Below are 27,077 nucleotides of genomic sequence, written 5' to 3' on the forward strand. Positions count from 1 at the left end.
ACTTCCTCTCTTGTGAATCAAGAAGAAGAAAGGACCAGACCAACCTTTCCTTTGCCTTGCCAGCTACTTATATAGGATTAAAGATCAGGTTTTAAGGGGTGTTTGCTCATCTGTTTATTTGCTCTGGGAAGAAGACACTGGCAGAGTCTTTCTTTTAGAAATGGGAATGCCCCCTATTGCACAAAACTGTTGCCCTTATAACTTTTCTGGAGGATGATTTGGCAGCTAATACATATCAGAGGCCTGGAGAAATCTTTTACTGCACCAATTCCATTTTAGAACTTATTTTAAGGAGCTAATTCAGGATGTGCATGATATTTAGTGATAGACATATTTACCAAACCTTTATACATTTAAAAATCTAAACATATAACAGTAAGCTTCAGTATATTCTCATGTAGCCACAATGCAATACCCATTAAAAATTGTTACTCAAGTGGCAGTAAAAGATATTCATATTTCAGTAAAGGGCAGGTTATAAAAGTGAGTATATGGTATGCTTTCATTCAAAAAGTACATACGCGGATGATGCATGGGGAAAGTGTGGACGTCAATTCACCAAGGACAAACAAGCAGGATTAAAGCCTACTTACCTTGAAGACTATGTGTATATTTATGCATTCATTACACAAATGCTTTTTTAAAAATTCTATTTATTTATTTTTGGCTGTGCTGGGTCTTCATTGCTGTGTGGGCTTTTCTTTAGTTGCAGCAAGCAGGGGCTACTCTCTAGTTGCAGCATGCAGGCTTCTATTGTGGTGGCTTCTTTTGTTGCAATGCACAAGAAGGCTCTAGGGCACAGGCTCAATAGTAGTGGCACATGGGCTTAGTTACTCTGCAGCATGTGAGATCTTCCTGAACCAGGGACTGAATCCATGTCTCCTGCATTAACAGGTGGATTCTTTTCCACTGAGTCACCAGGGAAGCCCATAAATGCTTATTAACACCTATGTGTGCCAGACACTTAATATGTACAGGGTATTGAGATGGAAGATTTGGATTTTCTTTGTTTTGTGTCTTTATATTTTCTGATTTCTCTACGATAAATAGAGAAATTTATCAGGTATTACTTCTGCAAATTACTTCAACTAAGTCGAAATGATATTCTTTTAAATGTGTTATGTAATCACAAATAATCAGTAGGCAACTCATATTTACTTGCCTTTTTTTAGAACAAGGGTCATTTTATAGGAAAAAAACGTGCCTGTCTCATTGTCATGGGTTTTGATCTCAAGTCAGTCATCCACAGCTGCCCTGTTCATTTCAGTTGAGGGGTAAAGGATTGCCTGGAAGGAGATTTTTGTCCTAGTTTCAGTTCCAGCACAGGGGCTGTGTTACTTTGTTGGGTAATAGATTGGCAGTGGCACCCTCCCAATCTTGCATGTGTCTGCAGACATAAAGGCTTGAACCCTGTGTCAACTGAGAAAAATACACAACCTAAAAGCTGAGAATTATGTTTTATTCAGTGAAATTTCTGAAGACTTAAGCCCAGAAGGCAGCCTCTCAGATAGCTCTGAGGGACTGCTCCAAACAGGTAAATGAGGAAACAGTAAATATAACAGCTTTTGCAACAAAACCCAGGTAGTTGGGACATCAGAAGATTACTGTTACTTAAAGAAAACCTGACATCTGCAGTTAATGAACTTAGTGCTTTTCTATGTGAAACAGTTGGGTGGCATTTTAAGGGTTCTCTGAAGAGCTCCATGTGGTTCTTTATGTCTCGGTGCAGAAGGAATTCAGCAAGAAGCAAAGTGATGACGAGAAGTGATTTATTAGAATGGGATGTTTGTGAGGCTTACAAGCAGGTAGGTGAGAGGATGCTATACCCCAAGAACTTACTGGGCTACAGTTTTATAATCAAAGGAAAAGTGGGGTGGAGGAAGAAGACCTTCTTGTTTTTCTTGAGTAGATGTCACGCTTCCACCATTAGTTCCTCCTCCAGGTTGAGCAAGGGAGTTTTCATGTCCTTACGTGGTCAAGCTAGGCCCACAAATTATTGCTTTCTATGTGTGCAGAGAGCATGTCCTAATTTGCTGAGCTCACTGGGCAGGCTGTGGGTCTCATGCCATCATTGTTTCATTGTCTTGGGGCATGTCTCATGTTTCTATCGCGTGGTTTTGTTGATCATTAAGCAAGCTTGCTCGGTTTTGTGGTTAAGTAAACCTGCTTTTTTAAGTAATCATTAACTTAACAGGGGTATCCCATATTTTTTCTACTTATAACCCCCGAGTAGGATTAATTATTTAATTATCTACTTTGTCCCTTTATTCGGTCCCTGTCACATATATGCAAGAGTCTGGGCTCATTGAAATCATTCCTTTGATATGCACATTAGCTACCTAGGGCCAGTATCCTGCTCTTTTCTACCCTGGATCCCCTCTCAGCCGATTGCTGCGGGCAGCTCCAATGGCCAATGACTTGATGACCACAGTATCCTGTGTTGACTGATATGGCAGGCAACATTTTTTGTCCACACCAGCCTTCCCTGAGGCTGAATGCCCTTTCCTCCCATAACAGAACTGGAGACCTACATGTAGCTGTCACCCAGCTATCTCCCTCCCTACGTCCCCTATATCTCCTGACAAGCATAAGTCCCGGTATCCTGAGAGTTTCCCATCGCCTCTGAGTTCTGACCAATGTGGCTGTGCTGTTCTCCCCTCTTAGAAAAGAACTACAGATAATAAAATCTCTCCCTGCAGTCTAGTAGGGGCTCCCCAACAACCTGGTACTCCACAACTCAGCATCGCAGTCATCTGACCCCTTTTGTTTAGGGGTGTTCTTTAGAGTGTGAGGGGAGGAGGAAAGTGGTGTGGGTGGAGGGGGTTGGGCGGCCAGTTTAGGAGAGAGTAGACCCATCCTGCAGAGGAGCAGGGGGTCTTCTCACAGTGCTATCTATTTTGTCCATAACCGGCCACTGAAAACTGAAAGTAAGTGCAAATTTGTGCTTTCTGGTAGTGGGTGGGGTTGGCTGCCTGCCCTGGACCCCTGGGCTTCCAGCCACTGTGGAATTCCTGAGGTGCCTGTTCTACATCCCTGTATCTGGGTTTCTGTAAAAAAAAAAAAAAAAAAGCAACTATAATAGTTTGGGGCGAGAACCACAGTGAAGACAGAACAAAAGGGAAAGTAATTCTGCAAGTAAGAAGTCTGAGGCCATTCCTCCTACTACTTTGGCAAAAATGTGAAACCAGTAATACAATGTTTAATTATGTGACTTTCCAAAATGTTAGGAAACTTCCTCTCATGTCCAAAGTTTTAAATGTGTAATGTCTTTTTAAAAAATAATATTATTTATCTATTTATTTTTGGCTGTACTGGGTCTCTGTTGCTGCATGGACTTTGTCTAGTTGCGGTGAGCGGGGGGCTACTCTCTAGTTGAGGTGGGCAGGTTTCTCACAGCAGTGGTTTCCTCTTGTGGAGCACAGGCTCAATACTTGTGGCTCGCGGGTTTAGTTGCTCGGCAGCACATGGGATCTCCCTGGATCAGGGATCGAACCTAAACCCGTGTCTCCTGTGTTGGTAGGTAGGTTTTCTACCACTGAGCCACCAGGGAAGCCCCGAAACGAAATCTTGATTAGCAAGATAAAGATCTCAGCAGGGTTGACTGCTAAGCCCCAACAAGGTTTGGAGTGAGCTTGTCAAGTGGTTTCTGGAAACAATGTTGGTGGAATACATACAGAATACAGAATCCCTCTGGCAGTCGAAGAAAAACTGCTATCTTTTACCAACTAAAAAGCAGTATATTCCTGATATAAATACTGTACTTGCAAAAGGAACCATACTCCAGGGGTGTTGCCCTACTGCTCCTGACAGACAGACTACATGGGGTTTTGAACCCTCTCCTCCCAAATATTGCTGGGAGAAATATCAACGACTTCAGATATGCAGATGATAACCATCGGCAGAAAATAAAGAGGAACTAAAGAGCCTCTTGATGAGAGTGAAAGAGGAAGTGAAAAAGTTGGTTTAAAACTCAACATTCAAAAAACTAAGATCATGCATCCGGTCCCTTCACCTCATGGCAAATAGAAGAGGAAAAGAGGAAGGAGTAACAGATTTTATTTTCTTTGGCTCCAAAATCACTGCTGATGGTGACCGCAGCCATGAAATTAAAAGACACTTGCTCTTTGGAAGGAAAGCTATGGCAAACCTAGGCAGAGTATAAAAAAGCAGAGACACCACTTTGCCAACAAAGGTCCATATAGTCCAAGCTATGGTTTTTCCAGTAGTCAGGTATTAGATGTGAGAACTGGCCCATAAAGAAGGCTGAGCACCAAAGAACGGATGCTTTTGAATTGTGGTGCTGGAGAAGATTCCTGACAGTCCTTTGGACTGCAAGGATATCAAGCCAGTCAATCCTAAAGGAAATCAACCCTGAATATTCATTGAAAGGACTGATGTTGAAGCTGAAGCTCCAATACTTTGGTCACCTGATGCAAAGAGCTGACTCGTTGGAAAAGACCCTGATGCTGGGAAATATTAAAGGCAGGAGGAGAAAGGGCAGCAGAAGATGGGACGATTAGACGGCATCACCAACTCAATGGACATGAACTTGAGCAAGTTCTGGGGGACAGAGGAGGGCACAGGAGCTCGGCATGCTGCAGCTGATGAAGCTGTAAAGACTCAGACACGACTTAGGGACTGAACAACAACCACCTCCCCAACTCTGATAGAGTCACAACATCCTTTCAGAAAAAAGAAAGTGGGGCCCCAGCAGGCCCACTCACAAAGTATGGAATGGGATCCCAGTGGGCAGTGGCAGGACCTGATTGCTGGTGTACTTAGCAACAAGGGGACAGGAGTTCTTGACCATTGTCCTGAGAGCCTAATGAATTCTACTGGTGCTTAGAGTTAAAGAGAAAAGTGTTAGTTGCTCAGTCATGTCTGACTTTGCGATCCCATAGACTAGCCTGCCAGGCTCCTCTGTCCATGGAATTCTCCAGGCAAGAATACTGGAGTGGGTAGCCATTCCCTTCTCAAGATGATCTTCTCAACCCAGGGATTAAGCCCAGGTCTCCTGCACTGCGGGCAGATTCTTTACCATCTGAGCCACCAGGGAAGTCCTTTTAAAGGGGAAAGAGCCCCATACAATTTTTTAGAAGCATTCCATGATTGTTCCTTTCCCTTCTGTATCACCAGGAAAGCGAAACTGCCTGGCTAAGACAGGAGGTTGTGACCATACATAAAATGCTCTTTATTCATCCAGGGCAGTCAGCTCCTCAGAGATAGACTGAGATCCCTTCTTACAAGGAGCAGGAAAGGAGAAACTGGAGATAGATTTGGCTAAAAGTCTAACGAGACTCTAGAAGTTTGGTTGCTCCCAGTAGCAGATGTAAAAGCCACACCAGTTCTGCTGGTTGAGACGGCATGGAAATCAAATCATCACCTAATGACTGACTTCAAGCTCCTAGAATTCCAGTTGAGCTATTTCAAATCCTAAAAGATGATGCTGTCAAAGTGCTGCACTCAATATGCCAGCAAATTTGGAAAACTCAGCAGTGGCCACAGGACTGGAAAAGGTCAGTTTTCATTCCAATCCCAAAGAAAGACAATGCCAAAGAATGTTCAAACTACTGCACAATTGCACTCATCTCACATGCTAGCAAAGTGATGCTCAAAATTCTCCAAGCCAGGCTTCAGTAGTACATGAACCGTGAACTTCCAGATGTTCAAGCTGGGTTTAGAAAAGGCAGAGGAACCAGAGGTCAAATTGCCAACATCCACTGGATCACTGAAAAAGTAAGAGAGTTCCAGAAAAATATCTATTTCTGCTTTATTGACTACACCAAAGCCTTTGACTGTGGGGATCACAACGAACTGTGGAAAATTCTTAAAGAGATGGGAATACCAGACCACCTGACGTACCTTCTGAGAAATCTGTATGCAGGTCATGAAGCAACAGTTAGAACTGGACATGGAACAACAGACTGGTTCCAAATAGGCAAAGGAGTACGTCAAGGCTGTATATTATCACCCTGCTTATTTAACTTATATGCAGAGTACATCATGAGAGACACTGGAGTGGGGGCTGGAATCAAGATTGCCAGGAGAAATATCAATAACCTCAGATATGCAGATAACACCACCCTTACGGTAGAAAGCGAAGACGAACTAAAGAGCCTCTTGGTGAAAGTGAAAGAGGAGACTGGAAAAAGTTGACTTAAAGCTCAACATTCAGAAAACTAAGATCATGGCATCTTGTCCCATCACTTCATGGCAAATAGATGGGGAAACAGTGGAAACAGTGACAGGCTTTATTTTGGGGGGCTCCAAAATCACTGCAGATGGTGACTGAAGTCATGAAATTAAAAGATGCTTTCTCCTTGGAAGAAAAGTTATGACCAACCTAGATAGCATATTAAAAAGCAGAGACATTACTTTACCAACAAAGGTCCGTCTAGTCAAAGCTATGCTTTTTCCAGTCATCATGTATGGATGTGAGAGCTGAACAATAAAGAAAGCTCAGCACCAAAGAAGTGATGCTTTTGAACTGTGGTGTTAGAGAAGACTCTTGAGAGTCCCTTGGGCAGCAAGGAGATCCAACCAGTCCATCCTAAAGGAAAACAGTCCTGAATATTCATTGGAAGGACTGATGCTGAAGCTGAAACTCCAATACTTTGGCCACCTGATGTGAAGAACTAATTCATTTGAAAAGACCCTGATGCTGCGAGAGATTGAAGGCAGGAGGAGAAGGGGACAACAGAGGATGAGATGGTTGGATGGCATCACCGACTCAATGGACATGAGTTTGAGTAAACTCCGGGAGTTGGTGATGGACAGGGAGGCCTGGCGTGTTGCAGTCCATGGGGTTGCAAAGAATCGGACACGACTGAGCAACTGAACTGAACTGAACTGAAGCTCCTAGCCACTCTGGCCATGAACACCTTACCGATGACATGAGGGTGGAAGAACAGGTAAAGACTAATTAGGGCTTGTTGCAGTGAGTCTTTACATCCACAATGAAACCATCATCTCACAATCACCCACAGATGACAAAAGGGGAAACTATAACTTCCTGAAGGGCCACTGTAACTCAGGCCTGGATTTATAGTGGAAATCACGAGTGCCCAGATGATGAGATAGTCACTCAGGGTTAGGTGGAGCAGTTTATTCAATGGGTACCATCAATCTTTGAGGGACAGTTAGATCTCTTGTGCCCCAAAGAGAGACGCTGGAAAACTATTTGGTTCTAGACAACCAATTTTCCAGAATGGAAGCCTAAACACAGATTGAGATAAATGCCCTTCAGGGTAAGAGAGGGTGTTATGGCTTGAACTGGGTCCCACTGGCAAATTTATCTGTTGAAGCCTAGTACCTCAGAATGTGACCTTATTTTAAGATGATGTCTTTATAGAAGTAATCCAGTTAAAATGAGGTCATAAGGGTGGACCTGAATCCAGTATGACTGGGGCCCCCATAAAAAGAGGAAATTTGGACATAGATGCACAAATGTTCAAGGGAGAATGCCATGTGAGCGTGATGATAGTCATCTACAAGGCCTGTGTCAGTGACTAACAATTATGCAGACAGGAGCCTGTGGCAAAGTTATGTGGCCACTAGGCACTGGCTCTCTAGGGTTTCGGACATGGTGCTTGCCTGACATCACCACTTAGAACACTCCACTTGAAAGATACAGCCTGGCTTGTTTCGAGTTCTGGTGGACACTGAGAGATTGACAAAGCAAAGTGTTGCCGTACCCTGATGTGCCTCTCGTGAGATGAGTCAGAAAGGAGAATGCCAGGGGAATTCCCTAGTGCTCCAGTGGTTAGGACTCTGTACTTCCACTACTGTGGCCCGAGTTCAATCCCTGTTTGGTGAACTAAGATACTACAAGCTATACGGCAAGGCAAAAAAAAAAGGGGGGGGGGAGGGGGGAGAAAGAAATGAGAACAATGTCCAGAAAAGAAGAAAACCTAGCATTAAGTGGTTAGTCACCCTCTAGATATGCTGATTCAAATGCAGGGTATACGCTTAAACCTTGGGTATCTTAGGGGCTTCAACACACTGAGGTTCCTGACAATGCCTTGGCCTATTTCATGGATGGATCAGCTAAGTTGAAGGCCATGGGGTGTACCGAGCAGCTACTGTTGTGCAACACAAAGAAAAATGTTTAAAACTACACATGGTATACATGGAAGGGACGTCCCTGGCAGTCCAGTGCAGTCCTGGCAGGCCAATGCAGGGGCACAGGTTCAATCCCTGGTCAGGGAACTATGATCCTATATGCTGCAAGGTGCAGGCAGAGAAATAAGAAAACTATGCACAGAAACTCCGCTCACTGGGCAGAGTTATGAGCTATGGTACTTGCCTTGAAAAGACCTATCAATAAATACCCTGTTACATTTTCACTGATTCAGGGCAGTTTGGGCTGTTACCTGGCAGCAGGATGCCTAGATGGTCAAGTCTCAGCCTTTTTGAGGATTCCATTACGGCAGCAGATTATACAACATCCACACTCCCTGTCTGTGACCCAGGTGATGTCTATGGAAAAGTTATTCTTGGATGAACATCAGTGGAGTCAGCAAACTGATAAGATCTGGCATGCCCATTGCACAAGGCGTGGTAAATGGTTCACAATTCAAGACTGAGTCCCAAGACAAATTATTTGAGCACACAAAGTCGAGAAAGCCTGGCAGACTGCCAGCTACAAAGGCCAGTGGCAAAGGACACTCTGGGGCACATAGCAAAGGGGTACTGGACCTGGCCTGTCTTGGCAAATAGACTGTGTAGGTAGGTCCCCTGTCATTCTCATAAGGATGGCACTGGACACTGGCTGCAGTAGATACCTTTTCAAGGTATGGCACTGCCATCTTCATCCACACAGCAGATGGGGGTGGGGTGGGTGCACTAGTCAAAGACCCTTAGATGGACTGTACCACATATTTGGATTCCCAAGAGCATCCAATCAGACAGTGGCACCACCTTTATAGTAACAACTGCCTACCAGTGGGCAGATACTTGGGGGTATTCACTGGATCTTTCATGCCTCCTATCACCCCCAGGGAGCAGGTGCCATTGAAAGAGGAAATGGACACTTAAAGGAGAAATTGAAAAAGATAACTGGACAACCAAGGCTCAACTTCCAGTCGACACTTAAGAAAATCAGTTTGGACTATAAATGTGGCAATTCACCAGAAGGGTACCTCCTGTTTAAGCAGTTTTTCATTATGATATGGGGAAGGTGGCAAGAGGTCCAGACAGGCTGTAAGAGACCGGAACTAAATAATTCCCTCTTCTCATTCTACCATTTTTCTTTCCACACCTATCCCCTTGGGAAACCAGGTCTGGAATTTGCAAGTAGAAAGAAAAGTCAGGGAGTGAACTACTCAAACTTGGTGCTTCTTCAGTCACCAGCTAAGCTTGTCGCTATTGCACAATCATAGATATTGATGCTAACGACCATGATATGAGGTGACAACTCCTAAGGTGGTCTTGATGTGTCCCCATGTCAGGAGGTGGAAGATGTTCTAGGGTGGTACCAGGTATACAAGAAAGAAACAACTGAGGCACCTCAGGAGAAACCAGGGATCATGTGAGGGTAAGACACAGGAGGATGAGGACAAAGAATGGAGTGACTGCTAGAGAGACTGCTCAAACTGGTCAAGCGGCCGTGGAAGTGACAGGCGCACCTCTGGCGTGTGGGACACCGGAGATCAACCCTGGGAGGCTGGGGGTGGAGGGAGGGACTATTAATCTCTCTCTTTCAATTCTTGTCTACAGACGTCTCACCCGTTTAATCCAGACTGCCGTCACCACCCTCAACTTGACCACTGGCCAGAGAGAATCTGATCTGAAAACTCTCAGAAATGTCCCAAGACCCAGTGACGTCAGAAAGGACTAGTCTCCACTAAAGATGACAGAGCAAGATTAACTTTCCGGACATTGATCTGGCCTCTTCGGCCTCATCCTGCTACCGTTGGCCTCTTTTGTTTATTCATCAGTCACGGGTTGTTCTACACGCTTCAGCATCGGTGGCAACAGACAATCACACTGCCCAGAACTTCTGTGGCCCAGCTGAGGCGGGGGAGGCGTGGTTGCTGACACCTCTAGCTGTCCCCTGAACGGGGAGCCGGGGAGCAGGCTGCTGCAGTCCAAATAGGCCTAGTCAAACTAGAGAGTCATGGTTGTAGTGACTTCCACCTGATGGTGCCTATGACAAGCAGAACAGATTTGGTATGAGCTCCTGACAGTAAAATTAGAATATCTATCTGGGGACTTCCCCAGTGGTCCAGTGGCTAAGACGCCGTGCTCCCAATACAGGAGGCCAGGGTTTGATCCCTGGCCCGGGAACTAGATCCCACGTGCCACAATAAAGATCTAAGATCCCACATGCTGAGACTCATACCCTATGCAACTAAGTAAATATATAAAAGTAAATATTTAGAATGTCTGTCTGATGGGGTGATCTCTGCCCCTGAGAATCCTTAGTTGGATCAGTGAAAGGTCAGGGTTGGAGCCATGGGGCAAACTCGCACACATATCCACACATTCAAAGACCTGAGTTACAGCTTAAAGAGCTCAAAACATGAGTTTTGGCAGACTTTGTGATCCTCCTGGAACATGAGAGACTAGAGGACTGTATGGTATGTCATTATATCTCAAGAAAGCTGTCAGAAGGAAAAAAAAATTAAAATAATCTAAAAGTGAAAGTGATAGTCGCTCAGTCATGTTCGACTTTTTGCAACCCCATGGACTGTAGCCCTCCAGGCTCCTCTGTCCATAGGATTTTCCTGGCAAGAATACTGGAGTGGGTTGCCATTCCCTTCTCCAGGGGATCTTCCTAAACCAGGAATCGAATGCAGGTCTCCCGCATTACAGGCAATTCTTTACAGTCTAAAATCTCCCCTCAAATAAAACAAAAAAGGAATATTGCCTTGTAATGTTCTATTCTCCTACTCAGGGGCCTGTTTGGTTTACTGATGATGGGTTCCTTAGGGAGGCTCTCAGCACAGGAAAAACAACACTGAAACAGCAAGTAAATAGTCCCGAGGACAAAAGTGAACTCATAAACACCAAGTACTTTTTGGCCAGTGTCAACAAACCTGGCCCGAAAAGCTGGCAACCATCAGGTAGATAAACAGACGGAGAGATGTAACTTCAGGCGCAGGGCACCCTTTTGCCTCCCCTGACAGATGCCAGCAGGAGGCATCATTTAGGGTCAAAGGTGAAGAGTCCAGCTGGACAGTCATGAGGCAGTGCTGTCCAAGTGTCATCAGGAGTTTAGCCTCAACCCCCTCACACAAGTGGAATTCACATTTCCAAGTGACAGAAGGTGCTAAATATTTAACAGCATTCCCAGGTTCTCCTTGCTCTGAATCTTGCCTTGAGCGCTCTTCTCGAAGATCAGACCAAGCCAGGGGTCCATATGGACTCATAATGAGCATGATTACTTGTATTTTTTTATTATGAATATTTTAATGTGGGTGATTTAAAAAGTAACACTATATACTGTCCCTCCAGAATCAAGAACTGTTAATATTTGTCATATTTGTTTTGTATATTTTTTAAACATGAAAGCATTTCAAAGTCCCCTTTTTATCTTTCCCTTTGCCCTGGCCCCAGACCAACCACTATCTTGAATTTGAAAAGTGTTCGTTCTGTCAATATTTATATAATTTTATTACATATTATATGTATATATATACACACACACACAATGATAGCTCATATCATCTTCATGTGGCTTTTAATTTATAGAAATATTAACAGTACCTTACATATCATGCTTATTTAAGTTATATGCAGAGTACATCATGCAAAATGCCAGGCTGGATGAATCACAATCTGGAATCAAGATTGCTGAGAGAAATATCAATAACCTCAGATATGCAGATGACACCACCTTAATGGCAGAAAGTGAAGAGGAGCTAAAGAGCCTCTTGATGAAAGTGAAAGAGGAGAGTGAAAAAGCTGGCTTAAAACTCAACATTCAAAAAACTAAGATCTTGTCATGTGGTTCCATCACTTCATGACAAATAGATGGGGAAACAATGGAAACAATGACAGACTTTATCTTGGGGGGCTCCAACATCACTGCAGATGGTGACTGCAGCCATGAAATTAAAAGACAGTTGCTCTTTGGAAGGAAAGCCATGACAAACCTAGACAGCATATTAAAAACCAGAGACATCACTTTGCCGACAAAGGTCCATATAGTCAAAGCTATGGTTTTTTCCAGTAGTCATGTACTGATGTGAGAACTGGACCATAACAAAGGCTGAGTGCCAGAGAATGGATGCATTCAAACCGTGATGCTGGAGAAGACTCCTGAGAGTCCCTGGGACAGCAAAGAGATCAAAGCAGTCAATCCTAAAGGAAATCAACCTGAATATTCATTGGAAGGACTGATGCTGAAGCTGAAGCTCCAATACTTTAGCCAGCTGAAACGAAGAACTGACTCATTGGAAAAGATCCTGATGTTGGGAAAGATTGAAGGCAGGGCAGGAGGAAAAGAGGGCTATAGAGGAGGAGATGGTTGGATGGCATCATCAACTTAATGGACATGAGTTTGAGCAAACTCCAGGAGATAGAGAAGGACAGGGAAGCCTGGCGTGCTGCAGTCCATGGAGTTGCAAAGAGTAGGACACAACTGAGCACCAACACATATCATTTTATACTCAACTTTGGTTCTGAGTTCTATTTCTTTAATGAAAGATAGTTGATTTACAATACTGTATTAGTTTCTGGTGTACAGCAAAGTAATTCCATTCAACATATATATACACATATGTATATATATTTTTCTTTTTCATATTCTTTTCCATTATAGGTTATTACAAGATATTGAATATAATTCCCTGTGCTATACAGTAGCTCCTTGCTGTTTATCTATTTTATATATAGTAGCATGTATCAAACTCCTCTAATTTATCCCTCTTCCTGCTAAATTCTATAAGTGAAAGTGAAGTCACTCAGTCGTGTCCGACTCTTTGCGACCCTGTGGACTGTAGCCCACCAGGCTCCTCCGTCCATGGGATTCTCCAGGCAAGAATACTGGAGCAGGTTGCCATTTCCTTCTCCAGGGGATCTTCCCAACCCAGGGATCGAACCCAGGTCTCCCACATTGCAGGCAGACGCTTTAACCTCTGAGCCACTAGGGAAGCAATTTGATATATAAAAGCTTGTGCATTCATTACAGCTATTGCACAGTGTTCCACTATATGACTATATCACAATCTATCTGCCCTGTTGATGGGCATTTAACATGCTTCTGAATTTTTTATTTTACAAACAAAGCTACAAAAAAAACCTTTTGTACATGTGTGCAGCCACTACTTCAATAATCATAAAAATGTCTGCTTTTATGCAAGACAGAAGCACTGTCATAAGGTTACAAAGATACGCACAGGATAGGTGAACAATAATAAGAATTTCCTTCTGACTGTTTATTGTAGAGAAACAATGGGCTGAGGGCAGAGGAAGATCTAAAGATGATCCAATAAAAGGCATTGCCTGTGACATCTTCAGAGAGGCTATTAGGGAAACAGAAGCATTTCCCATCCCAAAGCCACACTCCTGACACACCCAGGGGCAAACCTCTGTACACTGTGTACACCTGCAAGCTGGGCTGGTCTCGAGTGGAACAATGACAGTATTCCAAGAACAAGGACAAGGTGACCAGCAATGGACACAGAACTAAAAAGAGGATGCAGACACAGAAGTGGACATCAAAAGTAAGGACACAGAGCCAAACAGGGGTACCAAAGGAAGACCTATCAAAGACTTCAAAATATTATGCTGGACCAAGAAGCTAGGTCAGCCATCCTTTTATCTCTTGCCCTCCATTCTTTTGTTGTTGTTCTTAAAAATTTTTAAGGTAATATGTATACGCACACTGTTAAAATGTAAACAGTACAAAAAGGGTACAAAAAGACTCAAAAGTTGGTGAATTATGCCTGGGCAGGATGAAGCCAGAGGAAACTCTGATAGAGGTTCATAGCAGTCCTGCAGTAAAAAGCTAAGTCCCCTCAGTCTCATCTCCAGACTCAAGACCCCTACAGAGAAGCAGCCAAAAATACCAGTTTTTTGTGTGTCCTCCCAAGGATATTTTGTACACATTCTCTCCTTCTCTCTCTCAGTAAAAAAAAATTCATACAATAAAAAAATTTCACCTGCAATGCAGGAGATCCCGGTTCAGTCCCTGGGTCAGGAAGACCCCTTGGAGAAGGGAATGGCTACTCACTCCAGTATTTTTGCCTGGAGAATTCCATGGACAGAGGAGCCTAGCAGGATACAGTCCGTGGGGTCACAAAGAGTTGGACACAACGGAGCGACCAAGCACGGTGGCATGTTATACAGTTTTGCACCTTACTTTCCTCCCATATCATAGCAAGCAATTCATATTAATACACATAGATCTGCCCCTATTCTTTTTTAAAAGATTTAACATTTTAAGATGTTTTTAACTTATTTGTTTATTTTTATTTTGGTTCTGCTGGGTCTCTGTAGCTGCATGCAGGCTTTCTCTCGTTGCAGCAAGAAGGAATTACTCCCTAGTGGCAGTGCACGTGTCTCTCATTGCAATGGCTTCTCTTGTTATGGAGCACGGGCTCTAGGGCACGCAGGCTTCAGCAGTTGCAGCATGTGGGTTTAGAAGTTTCAGCTCTCAGATGATGATGACTCAGTAGCTACAGTACATGGGCTTAGTTGTCCTATAGTATGTGGAATCTTCCTGGACCAGGGATCAAACCTATGTCTCCTACATTGGCAGGCAGATTCTTAACCACTAGACCACTAGGGAAGCCTTCCTGCCTCTATTCTTTTTAATGGTTGCATAAAATTCCATTGTATGAATGTGCTACAACTTATTTAATTAGTTCCCTACTGGGACATGTAGGTCATTGTAACATTTCCCAACCAGAAATACTGCTATATTGAATAGTCTGGAATATTTCATTGACCACAAATTTTATCTGTAAGATAAAAATTCTGGCAGTGCATTTGCTAAGTTGGTATAAGTGATACTTTATACCCTAACGGTAATCGTGTCCGACTCTTTGCGACCCCACGGACTGCAGCCCACCAGGTTCTTCTGTCCATGGGATTATCCCAGCAAGAATACTAGAGTGGGTTGCTATTTCCTCCTCCAGGGGATCTTCCTGACCCAGGGATCGAACTCGAGTCTCCTAGAGCTCCTGCATTGGCAGGCAGATTCTTTACCACTGAGCCACCTGGGAAGCCCTTATACCCTAATACCTAGTTTCAAATTTCCCATCCCTGAGGCTTTAAAGTGATACATTAGATTCCACCAGAGTCTCAGGGACAATTTGTAAATGTCTGCCAGATGAGAACTGAGGAACACTTGAGCCAAGTCAAGGTAACTGGAGGATAATCTCGGGAAGGCTTGATGGTAACCTGAGCACTGGGAAAGAAAATCCATCTAATCAACAGTATTAGCCAAACTGAAGAAAGAATGTGTTAACAGGATGAGAAAGGCCATTACAAAACCCAGAAGGAGGAGCCAAACAGCAAAAATAGGCAGTGTTTATTTCTGAAGAGAGAGAGATACTTAATCTCATGAACAGGCACCAGAGAAGCACATTCAACCAGGTTTCTCCAAGGCCTAGAAGAAATTTTTTTCGATGCAATTCTATGTTTTAGTTCTGGAATCCCTGTACACCAAGCAACCCATTAAAGCAGTTACTAATTTCTCTCCCTAGGTACCTGGATTCTAGGAAGAGGTTAAGCCTGGTAAAGAGGGCCACATACTTTTTGATATCTCTACCACTAATAGGTCAGGTCTACATCTTCCTCTCTAGGTTCTGGGTGTGCTCTGTAACTGCTCTGATGGGTAGAACACAGCAAAGATGATGCTATGCCAGTTTCCAGACAGAGACTTTAGGAAACTGGCAACTTCCACTTTCATCTCTTGGAATATCCACACTCTGGGGGAAACCAGCACCCTGGAAGAAGTCTTGACTATCCAGAGACCCACCATGCTGTGAGGAAATCCCAGGCTAGCTATGTGGAGAAAGAGACACTCAGCCATTTTGGTCACACCCGTCCAGGCACCCGACATGCAACTGAAGAAGCCATCTTGGAAATTCCAGCCCCAGCATATGTGACATGGAGAAAAGTTAAGGAAACCAGCTAAAAGTCAGACCTGAGGCCCAAATATATGGCCCTACTTGATCCATCTCAGACATCTTCACCCGTTCAAACTAAAGCTCCACTCCACTGTGAAGCAGAGATAAGCCATTTCTGATATGCACTACCCAAATTCCTGACCCACAAAATCACGAGGATAACAACAAACTGTGGCTTTAAGCTGCTAAGTTTGGGGATAGTTTGACAGGTAGGAGCAATTAGAATAGGGGGCTTTTGTGTGATGAAGTATAAGATCCCTGGGAGGGCTAACTTTTGTAAATAAATACTCCAATCCACAATTTGTTTCTGTGGGTTTGGCCAATGGGGGTCAGTCCCCAATAGTCTACCCATGCTGAATGAACTGACAAAATTTAGTTTCTGAACCTGAAAAGCTAAAACCTGAAGGGCCAGTCTTGATTAATATGCCCATCTCCATCATCATCTGTTTTTCACTCTATCTTATGTCAAACAACTCAGATTAGGGAGCTGAGAAGAGTCTCACAAAGTTTACCACCAGATGTAGCTACTGCTCAGTACCACTCACAGACTTTTGCCTGGTACATGCAATGTATTTATTTATCAAACATTACCAAGAACCTCCCCTGTACCCAGAACTGTGCCTGGTGCTGGGGGGACACAGAGCTGGGAAGAACATAGGCCCATCCCTTGGAACTTCACAGCCCAGTCTCTAGGCAATGATAAACAAATGCACTTAGGGGACTTGCCTGGTGGTCCAGTGGCTACGACTCTGTGCTCATAATGCAGGGGGCCTGGATTCAATCCCTGGTCATGGAACTAGATCCCACATGCCACAACAAAGAGTCTGAATGCTGCAATTAAAGACCTGCATGCCACAACTAAAGATCCCACATGCTGCAATGAAGATCAAAGATCCCATGTGCTGCAACTAAGACCCAGCACAGTCAAATAAATAAACAAATATTAAAAGGAAAAGAAAGAAATACATGCACTTAAATATATAGCAAATCTAAAGAGAGAAAAAGACAGCAATACAGTAGGAGACAGAAAATCCACTTCATCATCCAGACAGAAAATCAATACAGAAACACTGACTTTGGGAACTCCCTGGTGGTCCAGTGGCTAAGACTCTGCACTCCTGATATAGGGGGCCTGGGTTCGATCCCTGGTCAGGGAACTAGATCCCACATGCCACAACTAAGACTCTATGCAGCCAAATAAATAAAAATAAATGTTTAAAAAAAAAAAAAAAGAAACACTGACTTTAAATGACACATTAGGTCAGATGAACTTAACAGATTTACACAGAACATTCCACCCCAAAGCAACAACATACACGTTCTTTTCAAGCAAATATGAAACATTCTCCAGTATAGATCAAATGTTAGGCCACAAAAGAAACCTTAATAAATTTAAGAAGACTGAAATATGATCAGGCAGCTTTTCCCACATAATGGTATGACTAGAAATCAACTGCAAGAAATCTGGGCAATTCACAAATATTGGTTAAAGAGATAAAACAACATGGGGATTATGGAGATTAAACAACATGCTACAGAAACTACTAAGTCAAAGAAGAAATCAAAAGAGAAGTTAAAATAACTAAAGATGAATGAAAATGGAAAACACAACACACCAAAACTTAAAGGAAGGGGTACCAAGGTAAAGGAGGTTGGGGACTCAAATGTTTGCTTGAGATATTTAAGGGTGATTCCCCAGATCTTGTGGGGATTCCTGAGCAAGGGAACAACTAATCAAACATGATTTTAGGGGCACTGACGTGGCAGTGGTGTGTGGGTAGATTGTTGGGGCAGATCAAGCAACAATGGAGACCAAGCAGGAGGGAACACCCAGACATCATCCCTTTCCAGAGTCACTATGGGGCTGCCCATGCTGCCAGCCAAGATGCAGACAAGCAAGGAGGTTGACATGGTGATGGGGCTGCTGAACGTGGGAATGACAGCCTCTGTGTTGGGTAGAACAAAGCCCGCTGGGTTCAAAAGGTCACAGATCATCTGGCCTTTGATGTTCACGTCCAGTAGAAGGTGGGAACAGGGGCTTCGGGGAAAGGATGCAAAGAGTGGTAAAAGCCAAAACTGATGGCAGGCAGCAAAAACAGTTTCAAGAAGGAAGTTCATAGCAATAAATGCCTACATTAAGAAATAAGAATGATGTAAAAAAAGAAGAAGAAAAAAAAACAAGGAAGGTCTCAAACAACATAACATTACACCTCATGGAACTAGAAAAAAGAAGGACAAACTAACCTCAAAGTTATAGAAGGAAAAAACGAAGATCTAAGAGAAAGAAATAAATACTAAAAAGACAATAGAAAAGATCAGTGAAACTAACAGCTGGCTTTTTAAAAAGCCAAACAAAATAGACAAACCTTTAGCTAGACTCACAGAGAAAAAAAGAGCAGAGAACTCAGATAAATAAAATCAGAAATGAAAGAGGAGACATGACAACTGATACCACAGAAATACAAAGAATCACAAGAGACTACTGTGAACAATTAAATGCCAACAAATTGAACAACCTAGAAGGATGGATAAATTCCTAGATATACACATCATACTAAAATCGAAACAAGAAAAATAGAAAATCTGAGCAGATCGGTTACTAGTAAAAAGATTGAATCAGTCATCAAAACTCTTAACAAACAAAAGTTAAAGATCAGATGGCTTCACTGGGGAATTCTACCAAGCATTTAAGGAAGAATTAATACCAAACTTTTCCCCAAAAGTTGGGGAGGGGAGGAGGGAACACTTTCAAACTCATTTTATGATGCTGAAATTTCCCTAATACTAAAATCAGACAAGGACACTACAAGAAAAGAAAATTACAGGCCAGTATTCTTGATGATTGTAAATGAAAAAATCTTCAACAAAATATTAGCAAACCAAATTCAACAACATATTTTTTTTAAAAAAACCATTCTCCATGATCAAGATGGATTTATTTCAGGGATGCAAGGATGGTTGAACAACTGCAAATCAATGAATGTAACACAACACATTTACAAAATGAAGGATAAAAATCATAGGGTAATCTAACGGATACAGAAAAAAACGTGACAAAATTCCACATTCATTTACAATAAAAATGCTAACAAAAGTGGGTATAGAGAGAATGTACTGTTAACATAGGAGTTCTCTTGAGAGTCCCTTGGGCTGCAAGAAGATCAAACCAGTCAATCCTAAAGGAAATCAGTCCTGAATATTCATTAGTAGGACCAATGCTGAAGCTGAAGCTCCAGTACTTTGGCCACTGATATGAAGAACTGACTCATAGAAAAAGACCCTGATGTTGGGAAAGAGTGAAGGCAGAAGGAGAAGGGGATAACAGAGGATGAGATGGTTGGATGGCATCACAGACTCAATGCACATGAGTTTGAGTAAGCTCTGGGAGTTGGTACTGGACAGGGAAGCCTGGCGAGTTGCAGTCCACGGGATCACAGAGTTGGATATGACTGAGCGACTGAACTGAACTGTTAACATAATAAAGGTTATATGTAACAAGCCCATGGCTAATATCATAGTCAACTGAAAAGCTAAAAGCTTTTCCTAAAGATCAGGAAGAAGATGGATGCCCACTCTTGCCACTTTTATCCAACATAGTATTGGAAGTCCTAAACAGAGCAATTAGGCAAGAAAAGAAGAAGGCATCCAAATCAGAAAAGAAGCAAAATTATCACTATTTGAAGATGACCTAATATTATATACAGAAAACCCCAAAGACTCTACCAAAACAACTGTTAGAAGCAATAACTGAATCCAGTAAAGCTTCAGGATAAAAAATCAAAATACAAAAATCAGTTGCATTTCTATAAGCTAATAACAAACAATCAGAAAGAGAAATTAAGAAAACACTCTCATTTAAACTGTATCAAGAAAAATAAAATACCCAGGAATAAATTTAACCTGTTCACTGAAAATTATGACATTGAAGAAAGAAATTAAAGAAGACAAACAAGTGGGAAGATATTCCATGCTCATGAATTGGAAAAACTAGTATTATTAAAGTGTCCCTACTATCCAAAGCAATCTACAGATTCACTGCAATTCCTACTAAAATTCCAATGACATTTTTCACAGAAACAGCACAAACAATCCTAAAGTTTACATGTAACTAAAAATGACCCTGAATATTCAAAGCAATCTTGAGAAAGAAGAACAAAGCTGGAGGGTTTGTGTCCTGATTTCAAAGTATATTACAAAGCTATTATGCCAATAGGTATTGGCATCAACACATATACAGAGATTAGTGGAAGAATAGAGAGCCTAGAAATAAACCCATATATATATCATAAATTAATTTATGATGAGGGAGTAAAGAATATATAATAGGACTGCCTCCTCAATAAATGGTTTTGGGAAAACTGGATAGCCACATGCAAAAGATTACTATCTTACACTATACACAAAACTTAACCCAAAATGGATTAAAGATCTGAACATAAAATCTGAAACCATAAATATCCCAGAAGAAAACATAGGTGGTAAGCTACTTGATGTTAGCCTTGATGATGACTTTTTGGATTTGACAGCAAAAGCAAAGGTAATAAAAACAAAAATAGACAAGTTGGACTACATTAAACCAAATAACTTCTGCACAGCAAAGGAGGCCATTAACAAAATGAAAAGACAACCTACCAAATGGGATAAAATATTTGCAAATCATATATATGATAGGAGTTAACATCCAAATATATGAAGAACTCAAACAATTCAATAGTAAAACAAACAAATAAAATCCAATTAAAATATGGGCAGAGGATCTGAATTGACATTTTTCCATAAAAGACATACAGATGGCCAACAGGTAAAAGAAAAAGTGCTCATTGTCACTAATCATCAGGGAAATGCAAATTAAAACTTTAATGAGATATCACCTTGTACCTGTCAGAATGGCTCAAAGACAAAAAAAAAAATAAGCATTGGCAAGGATGTGGAGAAAAGGGAACTCTTGTGCACTGCTGGTAAGAATGTAAATTGGTGCAGCTACTATGGAAAACAGTATAGAGGTTTCTCAAAAAATTAAAAATAGAACTATGATATGATCCAGTAGTTCTACTTCTGGGTATTTATCCAAAGAAAAGGAAAACACTATTTACCTCAATGTTCACTGCAGCAGTATTTACAACAGGCAAGACATAGAAGCAACCTAAGTGTTGATCAATGGATAAATGACTAAATAAAATGTCACACACACACACACACACACACACACATGGGAATATTATTCAGCCATAAAAAACAAGGAAATCTTGCCATTTACAACATGGATATACTTGAGGGAATTATGCTAAATGAAATGTCAGACAGAGAAAAGCAAATACTGAATGATCTCATGTATATGTGAAATCTAAAATTGAAACAAACTAAAACAAAACTCAAATATACAGAAAACCGATGGTGGTTGCCAGAGATGGCAATGGGAGGAGGGCAAAATGGATAAAGGTGGTCAAAAAGTACAAACTTACAGTTATAAAATAAGTAAGTGGGGATTACAGGACTACCTCCCAGGGTGTAATACACAGGATGGTGACTATGACAACACTGTATTGTATATTTGAAAATTGCTGAAAGAGTAAATCTCAAAGTGCTTCTCACAGGAAAAAAATTTTTCCTAAGTATAAGTATATAAAAAAGAAACATGATACATGAAATGACAAATATGTACAGGAAGCATTAGGAAGACACAAGAGGGGTCACCAAACCCAGGCAGTCCACAATCAGAGCTACAGAATAGACAGCTGATCTTATCATTCTCAGGGTCGACACCTTTGAAAGATATCAATTTGTTGTAAATTTACATATAAATTTAAGATATGTTCACATTTCACTTTTGCAGCACTCGTCATTATTTTAGCTAGAAAAGAGAAAGGAACTAGTATTTATGCACTTGCATGGTTCTCACATGTCTCAATTCCCAGTCCGACCCCTTAAAGTCCTACAATGCTTCCCTAAGCTGATTTTGTTAATTCCCTATGCAGTTTTGGATGACTGATGGTACAGGGGACATTATGGTCAGCTACCTTTATCTCAGTTCCACTCCTCCTCCTATGCAGTCGACACCTATTTAAGTGGCAGGGATCCCAGCCCCAGCTTTAGGAGTGAGCCTGCATGAATCTAAGCTATAGTGCACCTTTGACCGCTATGATAGGTTCAGGAATGGGCAATTAACCCAAGCCAATCAACTAAGTTCTGTGAGACAGCAGAGCCAAAAGAACTTGAGAAGAACAAAATGGTGGGTTGGATGGTCTCATGAATACCTGGAGCAAACTATACCTGGTGGGCAAACAATTATTAGACTTTTTAAATAGGAACCAATAAAGTTGCTTTATAGTTTAAACTGGTGAGAATGGCAACCAAACAGATTTGAACTGATACAAAGTGAGTCACTGGAAGCATCCTCTTCCTCAAAATAAGGGTATTAATGGGCTTTTAAAGATGTGCAGCCCTCCACTCTATACTAACTCACACCAGCCACACAGCAGAGGAGTTAATATATTGCCCATGGAGCAGCCCAGGTTTATGTGACTCCAGATCTTTGAGATACAAAGGCTGGAGCCAGGAGGCTCTGCAAAATTTGAGTCCTGATCTCTCCTTTAAAAAGCCACGCATTTCTGGCTTTCTCCTGCTTCCTCTTCCACTTTCTAGGGCAGTCGAGAATTTCTTTGGTAGTTACCGCTATAGAGATAATCCTGAGGAAAACGTCCCAGTAAACTTTCTCTGAGAAATGGTAAGAAGTCTTAGTACCCACCCTTGGGGCATCCACTGGGTTGCTCACATTTCTAGGGTTAAATCAAGCAGGAGAAGCTCTCAGGACTGGTTTCTTGGCTTACTTGGTTTCTTGGAGAGGAGCACACAGCAAATGATTTTTTTAACTGTCTCTGAGTGCGTTGTGACCTGCCCACCATACCTCAAAACCACGAACCCAACAGAGAAGACCCCAGGGGAGATGGCAGTGGCCCAGCCAGGTGCAGAGAAATTGTTCAGTTTGGACTTTTTTCCAACACTCACAGTCATTTTCTCTCTCATTGTTAACTCTCAGTCCAGTTTCCTGGGGGGGGGGGGGGGGGGAGGTGGTTGCTCAAATACTGCCATTTCTATTGCTATCGGAGGCTCTCTCTGCTTCTCTTGCTCAATCCATCCCACGGCACATAACTGGGCAGTGTCCCTTGGAAGCCATCTTCTCCCCACGCCTGCTCAAGAGCCCACCATGACCCTTCAGAGGAACCCCCAGGGCCCATAGTCTGGTCTTCAAGGCCCTCCTCAAAGGCCTGTCATATCCCAAGTCCCCACAGTTCCTCCTCATTTTTAACTACTGCCCAGCACAGCCACTAGGTGACCAGTCAGTTCATCAGCCCAGCCCAAGGGCTGTCTATGCTTCCTGTCAGTCACTGATAATCTCACATGTGCAAGGATGGCACAGGCTAATCAAAGGTCCCACTTCTCCCCCAGCCCCAGACTGGCTTCTTCTCCCAGGGCACTCAGGTCTTCTTTCTGAAATTAGCTGATTACTGATTTGTTTACTCTCACTCAATGGAAAAGACCCTGACGCTGGAAAAGATTGAAGGCAAGAGAAGGGGATGACAGAGGATGAGATGGTTGGATGGCATCACCGACTCAATGGACATCATGAGCTTGAGCAAACTCCAGGAGCTGGTGAACGACAGGGAAGCCTGGCATGTTGCAGCCCATGGGGTCACAAAGAGTCAGACACCACTTGATGATTGAGCAACTAACAATCCCCCTCTTCCTCAAAAGGAGCATTTAACCCCCATGTGGGTATTGACCATAACTTACTGAAGCTCAGTTCTTAGGAAAGTTCCCGGGGCAGAGTGGGTGCATTAATATTTAATAGTTATCAGGAAGACAGATCACACGTGAATCTCTTCGGTTCACTTCCTAAAGCCTCTCCAACTTAACCAACATTGGGTTTTCCAGTCTCTCTCCATTGATAGTGGGCTATCCATACCTGTCTCATAACAGTGTTCCACTGGATAAACCTCTCACTGGATAAACCTCTCACTGGATACTGATATCTTAACAAAAATGTATCTTTTCATTAATGTCTATGATGTTGCTTTCACTCTTTTAAGCAATGACATCTTTCTTTCCACTAAGGGCAAATTTACCCTGCAAATTGCCAAACCTCTGCAATCCTCCAGAAACCACTTCCTTTGAAAGAAGTCTGGTAGGGATATCACCACAGAAAAAGTGGTTCTATAACATCCCGCAGCTTGCACACTTGCATCTGATATTCAATTACCAAGACAGTTCCCTTCTCTCCCAACCTCTACCCACTTTAGTCCTAGCCTCCCGACTCATCTCCTGCCTGTGCCCTCCGGCTTCACGCCCTTCCTTGACCTATTTGTTCATTTCAACTCAGAACCGCTACAGATGTCCAGGGTTATGACCACAGCCTCAGTCGGTCCCGGGCTACGTTCTCCTGGTGTCCTCCACGTTTTGTTCACTGTCTCCTCATCCCAGCCTCTCTGTCCCGGTGCTCACCGCATCCCCTTGGCGCGAGCCCCACCACCACCGCCACCCGCTTCGCTCGGTTACCTGGAGCTGGTGCAAATGCAGAACGTAGCCTTGCACCAACAGCTGGAATAAGAGGCGCAGCTGCCCTGGCCCTGAAAGCTCATCCAGGCTCCGCAGCCTCCGATCTCCAGGCCCGGTTCCGGGAGCCTCAGCCGCCTGGGCCGCAGGGAGAGCGGAGGGGATCGCCGCCTTGGCTCTGGCCCCGTACGAGCCGAGGCCAGGGAGTGCCGCCCGCGTCCCCAGCAGCGCCCACCGCAGCCTCGAGGAGCCCAGAGCGCCCATTCGGTTCATGGCTCGCGCCGCCGCGCCTTTGGCCCGCGAGCCAGAGCGCCTGGAACTTGTCCAGAGACAGAACAGTAGGGGCGGTTCAAGGGTACCGGTGGCCCAGGGCGGGCCGGACTAAGGCGGGCCCTTACTGTTCCCTTTTCCTCGCGGTCTTCAGTCCCTCCAGATATGACTTAAGGGACTCACAGAAGTCTCCTGACTCGGGAGGGGCCGGACAACGCCAAGGCAGAAGATGCGCGGGGGACTTAGGGGAGCCCGATGGAGCTCTGACGATGGCCGCCCCTTCCGTGACTGCCCACCTCGCACTTCCGCGAGCTCTCCAGGAGAACTCGAAGTTCGCTTGGTCTCAACTCCCGGGAGGAGTGCAGCGAAGTTCTGAACAGCCCCGGAGCCCTCCAAGGCCGCGAGGCCCCACCCAGGGAGACGGGCCTTCGCTTGACCCGCGGGCTGGCCTCCTCTCTTCCCAGGGGCCCGTTGGAGCCGGCCGCTGGCATTTTCCAAATAGTCCCCAGGGTTAATCCCGGAGTCCGAGCGCTGGGCAAGGAAAGAGGAAAAAAAAAAAAAAAAAAAAAAATCCTCCAAAGGAAAAACAAAATTCCAGAAAACCCGATCCTGCATCCAGGGCCGTCTGATTCTTTGGAGGGAGGAAGCCAAAGTAACTAATTTAAATATTAGTTTTTTTTGTTTTTTTGTTTTTAATGCAATTCTACCCCCTCTCCCTCCCCGTCACCCACTCACTCCCTTGTCAGCTGAAGCAGGATTTCTCAAATCGCAGGTTGAGATTACCAGGTTGAGATTACATTTAGTGAATGTGACCAAAATGATCTTTTAATAAGATGGAAAAGAATAAAATAGAACAGAAAATATTGCAAGAAGGAAAAGTATTATTTCATGAAATCTTTGTTTCATATATGTATATTCGAAGTACAAGTTTCAAAAAGTTAAAAACATGACTCATACACATATAAGATAAACAAGGGGTCAAAGTTTGTTCAACCCATTAGAGGTGGAACCAGCAGGAGCGTTTGAAGAACTGGTTATTTATAGGCAGGCGGAGGCAGTAAAGGCCTGTTACCATCAAGGGGGCAACAATTAGACTGATAGCTCATATAGCTAGTTGTGGGTTTCTTTTTATTTATCCCCTTAGGGGGTCATAGAGTTTCTTGATTCTGTGACCGAATATCTTTCATTAGTTCTGGAAGTTTTCAGACTTTCAAACTTTCCTTCTACCCCATTTACTTTTCTCCTCTCCTTCTAGGACTTCAAATTATATGTTAGACTTTCTAAATGTTTCCTTCCTGTATCTTACCCTCTCTTTTGTACTGTTCTATCCTTTAGTCTCTTCTAGCTCATTAATTCTCTTTTCAGCTGTGTCTATGTTTAATCTATCCACTGAATTTTAAATTTCTATTATTTATTTTTCAGTTTTCAATTTTGATTAGTTTTCTTAAATCTATTTTTTAAATATTTCTAATTTTGTGCCAAATTCTTAATTTTATTTTTTCTTATCCCTTTTACTTTTGTAAGCATAGTTACAAAAGTTCTAAGGATTATGACCAATAACTCCAATATATGGAAGCTATGTGGAACAATTTCTATTGTTCATTATTTCTAGTGGTTTTGTGCATATTATCAGGTTTCTTCCTGGGCCTGGTTTCTTTTGATTGTGTGTTCATTCAGAAAATGTATTCTTTAAGTTTCTGGTGGAACAAATTTGAAGTTTAGGATGATTTCATTTTCCTCGCAGATTTACTTTTGTTTATTGACAGTTGCCTCAAGGCACCCACAATCCAGAATCACCAGAATTCCAGTTTCAAGGAATGAGGTGCTTTGAAGCTGTATTGCCGTCCTTTAGAAGGCTAGTGTATTTTCAGTCCTTAATCCTTTTGGGTTCCAACCCAAAGTTTGGGCATAAGAGATTATGGACTTCAGTTATACTTCACATAGCCCCGTGAATCTAAACCACTCAGCTTCTCAGCTACTTTTTCTGAAAATGGGAAATACTACTTCGAGGAACGGGCTTCCTTAGTTGCTCAGTGGTAAAGAATCTGCCTGCCAATGCCGGAGACTTGAATTCAAGCAGGAAATGTGGGTTCCATCCCTGGGTCAGGAAGATCCCCTGGAGGGTGCATGGCAATCCACTTCAGTATTCTTGCCTGGATAATCCCATAGAAAGAG

The 27,077-nt window shown here is 42.9% G+C and overlaps 1 protein-coding gene across 1 annotated transcript in view; it reads right to left on the bottom strand.

Annotated features, from left to right (window-relative positions):
- The window catches only part of LOC133060861 (sterol 26-hydroxylase, mitochondrial), a 41,498-nt gene extending 16,089 nt beyond the window's left edge, over positions 1 to 25,409 (bottom strand). Inside the window, exon 1 of the mRNA XM_061148727.1 lies at positions 24,636 to 25,409. Within this exon, the coding sequence (XP_061004710.1) occupies positions 24,636 to 24,905 (270 nt within the window). The 5' untranslated portion in view covers positions 24,906 to 25,409. The remainder of the gene's footprint in view (positions 1 to 24,635) is intronic.
- Positions 25,410 to 27,077: the final 1,668 nt, after the last annotated feature.

This window comes from Dama dama, chromosome 8 (genome assembly GCF_033118175.1).
Source record: "Dama dama isolate Ldn47 chromosome 8, ASM3311817v1, whole genome shotgun sequence".
Classification (NCBI taxonomy): domain Eukaryota; kingdom Metazoa; phylum Chordata; class Mammalia; order Artiodactyla; family Cervidae; genus Dama; species Dama dama.